The 9933-nt window shown below is 41.4% G+C and overlaps 1 protein-coding gene across 1 annotated transcript; it reads left to right on the top strand.

Annotated features, from left to right (window-relative positions):
- Positions 1–5244: 5244 nt before the first annotated feature.
- Positions 5245–9771, top strand: LOC103521150 (GTP-binding protein 2; the record flags this gene model as incomplete). Its single annotated transcript, XM_026831968.1, has 5 exons — positions 5245–5424; positions 6303–6545; positions 6957–7245; positions 8830–8925; positions 9676–9771. Coding segments are annotated over 5 exons (904 nt in total), but the record flags the coding sequence as incomplete, so codon positions are not given.
- Between the last annotated feature and the right edge of the window lie 162 nt (positions 9772–9933).

Below are 9933 nucleotides of genomic sequence, written 5' to 3'. Positions count from 1 at the left end.
AGTGTGGAGTGGTTTTAAAATAAAAAGTGAAATGTTGGGCCATAAATTTTAAACAGGGTGTACAGCACACTTTGGTCAATGGGTACTACAGTTTTGTCTTATAGGTATAATGAAATAAAATTGAAAGTAATATATTTTTTTTTTAGAGGTTTAATAGAGGAAACTGTAACTGCTAAGGTCTTATCCTCCCGACAGCAAAGGGGGAAGGAAGACAGGATAGGAGAAAACCAGTCGTTCCGAGAACGAACCTTATCCATTCAGGATGAAATCCGCCACGGGAGGGGAATCGAACCCGCGGCCCAGCGCTTGAAATAAGCAAGTTTGAGTAATACTACATTTAAGGCTCATCCTGGGAGTTTTTTTAATACTATACAGAATAGATATAGAATAAACAGACCACCCTGTAGATTATTATTCACGTGAGTTGCCAATGTTCAAGTCACGAGGCTCAGAGTTGAGTGTACGACATGGCCAAGTTGCTGAGTATTATACGTATACTATATATGTAGCTAAGAGTATATATTGTATACGTATATATATAATAGTGCTTGTGTACATATTCTGTAGATAGTACTCAGCTGTACAGCTGTGTTAATGTTTTGGTGATAGGTTTGTTTTGCTGTTCAGAGAACTAGCTATGGTTCTTCTATATTCTACTCTGCTACTCATTGGTATACCTAGTAAAAATTATTGGTATGGTGAATAATTATTTTATATTTATATGAATAGGTGTTAATACCTCATTCCCTTCCTCTCCCTCCCAATTTAAAGATTCTACCTCATCCTGTCTTCCTTCTCTCTTCGATTTCGGGACGATAAGACCATAGCAGTTACAGTTCCCTCTGTCAAACCTCTTTAAAAAAAAGATTCTACCTCGGCACCGCTTTCACATTACTTCAATATCTATGCTTTTTATTACATCCATGCCTATCTAAGAACGGAAGTTGGTTAGAAAATTTCGGCCCTGGCCGAGATTCGAACCCAGAGTCATCGGCTTGAGAGTCAGTGCTCTTGACCACTCAGCAACAGAGCTCTCCCTCCCTAGGACAATTTCAGTAGAATTCTCTCTTTCTCTCTCTCTCTCTCTCTCTCTCTCTCTCTCTCTCTTTCTCTCTCCCTCCCTCCCTCGCTAGACCCCTTGCGATCTCTCTCGCCTCCTCTCTCTCCTTCCCCCTTTCTCTCTCCCCCCCTCTCTCTCTCGCTGGTACTAGTACGTACAACATGGTGCAATTCAACGATTTAACAGAAATATAGGTAAAGAACTAACGTACCTGTCTGTACCTACTTAGTTGACGGAAAACTGATGCAAGGTTTAAAGGTCGCGGAAGTTCAATATCCCTTTTATTATCAGACTGCAAACCCAAAGTAAGATCGCTTTTAATAGGAGACTGCAAACTAGGTATGTTCAATTTATGATTGCATCTCAGTTTCTTTATGTCGTTCGGTAGATCTACAATTTCTTGTCTATCTCGGGCGAGAATTGAACCCGCGACCTAGCGCTTACAAGGCGCGCTACCTTCCAAGCTAACTAGACTGGCATAGCTTTTTTTTATGTTCAACATTACTGTTTCACCTCCATCCGCTAATCGAACCCGCGACCCGAGTATTGGTTGCTTTTAGTAGTGTAAATAAGCAGCTACACCCAAATTGGAGTAAAAATATCCATTTATTTAGGAATAGATAGTAGGTACATACCAACTGTTATTTATCTACCAAGTGAATGGCAACAGAGTATGCTCGTATTGCTCGTGTGACCTTAAAATTCTGTGTTTGTGTTGTGACGTTATGCAATCTGTGTTGTAGCGCGAAGACTGTGCGCCTTGAGGTAGATTAGGGTATCAGTTTAGAACTGAGATATTTATCGTAAGTGAAGTACTTGAATTTTCTTTCACTGTCAAATTTTGTTGTGCTTGTTAAAGTTGACCAAACCAAGTTTTTGAAGGTAATGTCACGATCAGGGTAGCGTGCTGTTGCTTTCTCTCAACAGTTGTAACCAACAGTGAAAGATTGTAAGGATTTACAGGAGTACCTATTTACCTCCATCCGGTAATCGAATTTATTTATATCTGAGAGTTGATTGTATCTGCTTACTAATTACTAAACCCTAAACGCCAGCCTAGGTAGCTCGGAGGGTGGCGCGTCTGCCTTTTAAGTTCGATTCCCGCCCGGAGCGGATTTTGTCCTTAACTAAAAAAAAGTCCAGCCTAGTTAGTTTGGAGAGTACAGCGTCTGCCTTGTAAGCGCTAGGTTGCGGGTTCGATTCCGTCCAGGGTGGATTTTATCCTATTTCATTAGAACGGAAAATAAAAATTGAATTTTCGACCTTTTACAGTTATTTTTTCGGAGTTTTGACCTCAGATTTGGATTTTCCCAATTTTTTACATAGGAATCGACCATTTACTTATTTATAATTTTTACCCATTTGCAACTGCTCCATTTCCATTACTAAATCCTAAACGCCAGCCTAGTTAGCTCGGAGGGTGGCCCGTCTGCCTTTTAAGTTCGATTCCCGCCCGGGGCGGATTTTCTCCTTAACGGATAAGATTCGTTCTCGGAACGGCAGTCTTTCTCCTATCCTGTCTTCCTTCTCTCTTCGCTTTCGGGACGATAAGACCTTAGCAGTTACAGTTCTACAGTTCTCTCTAACATACCTCTTTGGAAAAAAAAACCCGAACTGTAAAAGTAGTACCTGACCTCTATCTAGGTCCTAAGAGAATGGAGTAGGGACTTAATTCGTTCTCGGAACGGCAGTCTTTCTCCTATCCTGTCTTCCTTCTCTCTTCGCTTTCGGGACGATAAGACCTTAGCAGTTACAGTTCCCTCTAACATACCTCTTTGGAAAAAAAACCTGAACTGTAAAAGTAGTACCTAACCTCTATCTAGGTCCTAGGAGAATGGAGTAGGGAATATGTTAGAGTTGATTGTACTAAATTCTGAACTTTGAAAGATTGTAAGCCTACAGGCGTACCTATTGATATCCAAGAGTTGATTGTACCACAGCAATACACATAGAAGTCTATCAGACAATACCAGATTGATACCTTGGCAACCTTGAAATTTTTATGAGATCATATGGCAACGTGGTGTAACATGGAGGGAGTGTAACATTTAGGTACCCTATACATATGACATACGTTATGCTATACATATAAGTCGTATGATCTACCTATACCGGGTGACTAAAAAGTAAGGGCCATATTTTTGAAATACATCACGTTCCATGAAATAAATCCCGTTCCATGCCCACCATTGAAGAAGAAGAAAAAGAAAAAAAAAAAAAAAAAAAAAAAAAAAAAAAAGGAAAAAAATCCCGTTCCATCCCCCCCATTAAAAAAAAAAAAAAAAAAAAAAAAAAAAAAAAAAAGAAAGAAAAAGAAATGGTGATCATCGAACGGGAATCCGTGTTTCATAAATACTCGGCTTGGGATCTATAGGTACACTCTTTTCACCTGATGATGCGATGATGGTTTATTTGCCTTAGCTTGCATTACCATCTCCATTTAGCCTGGGTATAATGTTATCACACGCAGGTTGATTGTCCTATCAGCAGATTTACCGTCAGCCGTCTCTACCTTCCTAACCTAATGTGGGTGATATGAAACCATAAACAATAGAAAATCTCCTTGCTTTGATCCTGAGTAAGTCAGTCCTAAGAATCCTAACCATACGATTTTTCTTCTTTCCTTGAATTTTGTCAGTTCAAATTCCACAGAGAAAATTCTCTGATACCAAACTGTACGTATGTGTATGTTGCAAATGTCGGGATCTTTGACCATTAGGCCATTTTTCCGCTGATACCAAACTAATTAGCTTGGTGGGTAGGACGTCTGCCTTGTAAGCGCTAGGTCACGAGTTCGATTCCTGCCCGGGACAAACATTATCCTTTTCGGAACGAACGATTTCGGGACTGTAGACCTTCGTTCACTCCGTTGTTGAACTGTGTCACACATAGTCAATTTTCAATTGTTATTTTTTTCTTCATTAGAACCCATAAAACATAAAAAAAAACTCTGATACGATATCTTTTTTTTTCTCTTTTTTTTTTCTTTGAAATTTTGTAACTAAAAATTTCCAAAAGCGGCGCGGCGAAACAAATTTCTCGTGGAAAAATCACGAGACAAGGTCCAGTCTGTCTCGCCATTTCAACGAGACGAGCCGAGAAATAGATTTTGCCTCTTCTCATGGAAAAATCACAAGGCTCTATCTCTAAATAGGAAACATATTCGATATTAACCCTATTTGAGAGGAATTTCTACAGTTCCATTTGTTTCTAACTTTCCTTCTTTGACTGCTGGGATTTGTTTATAAACACCAAGCTTCTACTCTGTTATGCATTCGACCTAGAATTGGAGTGTGGAGTGGTTTCAAAATAAAAAGTGAAATGTTGGGACATAAATTTTAAACAGGGTGTACAGCACTTTTTGGTTCATAGGTACTACAGTTTTGTCTCACAGGTATAATTAAATAAAATGGATTTTTTTAGAGGTTTGATAGAGGGAACTGTAACTGCTAAGGTCTTATCCTCCCGACAGCAAAGGGGGAAGGAAGACAGGATAGGAGACAGCCAGTCGTTCCGAGAACGAACCTTATCCATTCAGGATGAAATCCGCCACGGGAGGGGAATCGAACCCGCGGCCGAGCGCTTGAAATAAGCAAGTTTGAGAAAACATTCAAGGCTCAGGAGTTTTTTTTACCATACAGAATAGATGTAGAATAAACAGACGACCCTGTAGTTTATTATTCACGTGAGTTGCCAATGTTCAAGTCACGAGGCTCAGAGTTGAGTGTACGACATGGCCAAGTTGCTGAGTACTATAAGTATACTATAGCTAAGAGTATACAATGTATACGTACAAATATAGTCAATTTAAACGTATAAGTATAGTAAATGTATACGTTATAGCCAAACTCAGCCTATAGCATAAACAGTGTTATAGCCTGCCTGTGTATAAAGTAGGATTACTAGTCCGATAGTAGGTATAGTGCTTGTGTACCCATTCTGTAGGTAGTACTCAGCTGTACAGCTGTGTTAATGTTTTGGTGATAGGTTTGCTGTTCAGAGAACTAGCTATGGTTCTTCTATCTCAGGGGTTTCCAACTAGCGGCCCGGGGGGGCCAAATGTGGCCCGCCAGACCATTTTCGTGGCCCGCGAAGCTTTTTGAGATTTGCACAAGACATACCTAAATGTAACAGAAAGCTACAAGTAGGAGAATACTTTTGAAAACCGTGAAGGCCGTGGGGAGGCCATCTACGAGATCGGAGTGGAGGATACCGGCCTGTTGACCGGCCTCAGTGAACACGACATGGTGGAAAGTATTGAAACCCTCCACCAGATGGCTCTGAAGCTGGGCGCTACCATCACTGTGCTGCGAGAGAGACAGGTGGATGGAGAGAAGAAAGTTGCTGAGGTTCTAGTGAGAAAGGTATGTTAAGTATTTATTACAGTATATGTTATAGAACTTATAGACCTTGTGCACTCATGTAGGTGAGGCTTTAAATTTGAAGACCCGAAAAAATGAGAAATTAGGAAAAAAAAATCTTTTGTGACTTCTAGATCCCGAGAGAAATCGACCTGAAAAATACCGGTAAATCTTGTTTACTGATGTCACGGCATACGCTCCCGTACGCGATGACGTGACATCAACTGTCCCGAGCAAAGCTCCCTCGCAGGCAACTCATGTGTTTGTGCCCATTTCTAATAATCTGGTGTCACAACTGTTTGAACTTTTCCTTTAGAACGACAATTATAAATTGAATTTTCGAGCTTTTAAAGTTACTTTTTCGGAGTTTTAATCTCAGATTCGAAAAGAATATTTCACACCTTTTTTTTTCGTAGGAATCGACCTTTTATTGATCATTTTTACGCAAATGCAATAGTTCTACTTTTTTCCTCCTCTTCCCTCTTCTTCCCTCTTCTTTCTTACTCATACTTCTCACTATTATTTTATTTATTTCTTCTTTACTTTTAAATTAAGCAAGGTCTACTGTTCGAAACTTTTCTTATTAAACTATGTTATTAAACCCGTAAAATAAACGAGACCTTGTTTAGACTGCTGAGGTAAACGGACTTTTTAGTCTCATTCGAGCAGGATAAACAAGGTATATTCTATTCTATTAAATTGTGTTCCATTCTAGATTTTAGATTGATGCTGGGGTTTACCAACTAGGGATTGAGATGAAACGAGAATTTCTCTATACTTTATAGCCAGGTCACCCTTTCTTCCTTCTTAAAGTTCTTGAGCACATTTTTAACCTTTTCTTAATTATTTTAAGCTCTTTTTTTTAACCCTTCCTCGCTTTTTTTAACCTTTCCTTCCTTATTCTCTTCCAGTTAAAATGGCGCCTCCGTGAAGGCCGTGGGGAGGCCATCTACGAGATCGGAGTGGAGGATACCGGCCTGCTGACCGGCCTTAGTGAACACGACATGGTGGAAAGTATTGAAACTCTTCACCAGATGGCTCTGAAGTTGGGAGCTACCATCACTGTGCTGCGTGAGAGACAGGTGGATGGAGAGAAGAAAGTTGCTGAGGTTCTTGTGAGAAAGGTATGTAAAGTATTTCAGTAGGTACGTGTAATTATGTGTTAGAGCCCGTTCCCACTTTCCGTTCGGAAAGAAAATTGTGTCGTGTTTAGTGAGAACACTCTCGTTTAAATTACATTGCCTACAGACACTACAGAACATAGCTGTAGGGGCAAACAGCCTCAAAAATTGGGGCTGTATGTAATCTTGTATGAATCTTCTTCCTAGCTTTTTCCTATTTAAATAGGGTCGTTGTTTCTTGTCAGGCAGCCCTATTGTGTAGGTACCTCATGTCCTGATAATTTTTTCTCACCCAGGTCTTAATTCACGCAATCTTTCCAACTTTTCTTCGGCCTACCTCGCCCTTTTCTCCCCCTCTTGTACGAATCTCTCCCTCGAATTATAATTAGACTAAATTCCGTTCTACTCCATCAGGTACCAGACGACGCGTCCAACATAGAGCTCCGGGTGGCAGTCATGGGGAGTGGGGATGCCGGCAAGTCTACCCTACTAGGCGTGCTAACCCAGGGCGCGCTAGACAATGGCCGGGGGCGCGCCAGACTCAACATGTTCCGCCATCTGCATGAGATACGGTCAGGCCGGACCTCGTCTATATCACACGAGGTACTCGGGTTCGATGCCCGGGGCGGCGTGGTGAATTATAGTGAGGCGGTGACTGCGGAGGAGATTTGCGAGAATTCCACCAAACTAGTGACGTTTCTAGGTGAGTGGATGTCTTTTCTGTTTCTTACAATAACCAGGGTCGTATTCGAACAGCATTTTTCTTCAAGGAATACCTGCCAATGTAGCATGTGGCCCGCATACACATGGAAGTTGGAAACCCCTGTTCTATCCACTCTGCTACTCATTGGTATACCTAGTAAAAATTATTGGTATGGTGAATAATTATTTTATATATATTCATATGAATAGGTGTTAGTACCTCATTCCCTTCCTCTCCCTCCCAATTTTTAGAAGATTTTACCTCGGCACCGCTTTCACATTACTTCAAGGCACTTTGGTTTACATCCATGCCTATCTAAGAACGAAAGTTGGTTAGAAAATTTCGGCCCTGGCCGAGATTCGAACCCAGAGTCATCGGCTTGAGAGTCAGCGCTCTTGACCACTCAGCAACAGAGCTGGGCCCTCTCCCTCCCTCCCTAGGACAATTTCAGTAGAATTCTCTCTTTCTCTCCCTCTCTCTCTCTCTTTCTCTCTCTCTCCCCCTCTTTCTCTCTCTCTCCCTCCTTCCCCCTTTCTCTCTCCCCCTCTCTCTCTCTCGTTGGTACTGGTACGTACAACATAGTGCAATTCAACGATTTAACAGAAATATAGGTAAAGAACTATCGTACCTGTCTGTACCTACTTAGTTGACGGAAAACTGATGCAAGGTTTAAAGGTCGCGGAAGTTCAATATGCCTGTGATTATCAGACTGCAAACCCATCTCGTGATACAAAAGTGGATCACACCGTACCACCAGCATAGTGACTGTGATACAAAAATGGATCACATCGTACACAATGTGTTAAGGTTCCCTTACACCTCAGCCACTTTGGGCTTTTTTTGTACAGGGAATAACCAGGGTCACACTGTGATTAAAGCTAACCCAAATGGTGCAATTCAACGATTTAACAGAAATATAGGTAAAGAACTAACGTACCTGTCTGTACCTACTTAGTTGACGGAAAACTGATGCAATATCTATGCTTTTTATTATCAGACTGCAAACCTGAAGTAAGATCGCTTTTAATAGGAGACTGCAAACTAGGCATGTTCAATTTATGGTTCCGTAAGTTCCATTTCAATTTCCTAGTGACGTTTCTAGGTGAGTGGATGTCTTTTCTGTTTCTTACAATAACCAGGGTCGTATTCGAACAGCATTTTTCTTCAAGATTAAGGTTCCCTTTCACCTCAGCCACTTTGGGCTTTTTGTGTACAGGGAATAACCAGGGTCACACTGTGATTAAAGCTAACCCAACTGGTTTGAGGGATCTGATTAGCTTTGAGATTAAAGTTAAACTATTGGAATCTAGCAATGTCATTAGATTGAAAATATCTTATTAAGTACCTACCTAGATTGCTAGATTCAGTGATGAGCGGCGCGGCGAAACAAATTTCTCGTGGAAAAATCAAGAGACAAGGTCCAGTCTGTCTCGCCATTTCACGAGACGAGACGAGAAATAGATTTTGCCTCTTCTCATGGAAAAATCACAAGGCTCTCTAAAATAAACATATTCGATATTAACCCTATTTGAGAGGAATCTCTACAGTTCCAATAGCCTCTCCTTCTTTGTCCTCTCCCTACAGATTTAGCAGGACATCGGAAATACCTGAGAACGACTGTGGCAGGATTGAGCGGCTACTCACCTCATCATGTACTCCTAGTAGTGTCAGCTGCAGCAGGTAATTCATTGTCTTCTAGAGGGTTAACGTCAATGTAACCTGCCTCGGTGGCGTAGTGGTCAAGACGCTCGCCTGGTAATCAGGAGAGCGTGGGTTCGATCCCAGCCGAGGTATCTGCATGAGATACGGTCAGGCCGGACCTCGTCTATATCACACGAGGTACTCGGGTTCGATGCCCGGGGCGGCGTGGTGAATTATAGCGAGGCAGTCACCGCAGAGGAGATTTGCGAGAATTCCACCAAACTGGTGACATTTCTAGGTGAGTGGATGTCTTTTCTGTTTCTTACAATAACCAGGGTCGTATTTGAACAGCATTTTTCTTCAAGATTAAGGTTCCCTTACAGCTCAGCCACTTTGGGCTTTTTGTGTACAGGGAATAACCAGGGTCACACTGTGATTAAAGCTAACCCATCTGATTTGAGGGATCTGATTAGCTTTGAGATGAAAGTTAAACTATTGGAATCTAGCAATGTCATTAGATTGAAAATATCTTATTAAGTACGTACCTAGATTGCTAGATTCAGTGATGAGTGGAGCGGCGAAACAAATTTCTCGTGGAAAAATCACGAGACAAGGTCCAGTCTGTCTCGCCATTTCAACGAGACGAGACGAGAAATAGATTTTGCCTCTTCTCGTGGAAAAATCACAAGGCTCTATCTCTAAAATAAGAAACATATTCGATATTAACCCTTATTGGAGAGGAATCTCTACAGTTCCAATAGCCTCTCCTTCTTTGTCCTCTCCCTACAGATTTAGCAGGACATCGGAAATACCTGAGAACGACTGTGGCAGGATTGAGCGGCTACTCACCTCATCATGTACTCCTAGTAGTGTCAGCTGCAGCAGGTAATTCATTGTTTTCTAGAGGGTTAACGTCAATGTAACCTGCCTCGGTGGCGTAGTGGTCAAGACGCTCGCCTGGTAATCAGAAGGGCGTGGGTTCGATCCCAGCCGAGGTATGGAATTTTATCCTCATTTATTTGAGAATTTGACCACATAATAATGGAG

This window comes from Diaphorina citri, unplaced genomic scaffold (genome assembly GCF_000475195.1).
Source record: "Diaphorina citri unplaced genomic scaffold, Diaci psyllid genome assembly version 1.1 scaffold4607, whole genome shotgun sequence".
Lineage (NCBI taxonomy): Eukaryota > Metazoa > Arthropoda > Insecta > Hemiptera > Psyllidae > Diaphorina > Diaphorina citri.
This window is presented reverse-complemented; position numbering and strand designations above follow the sequence as displayed.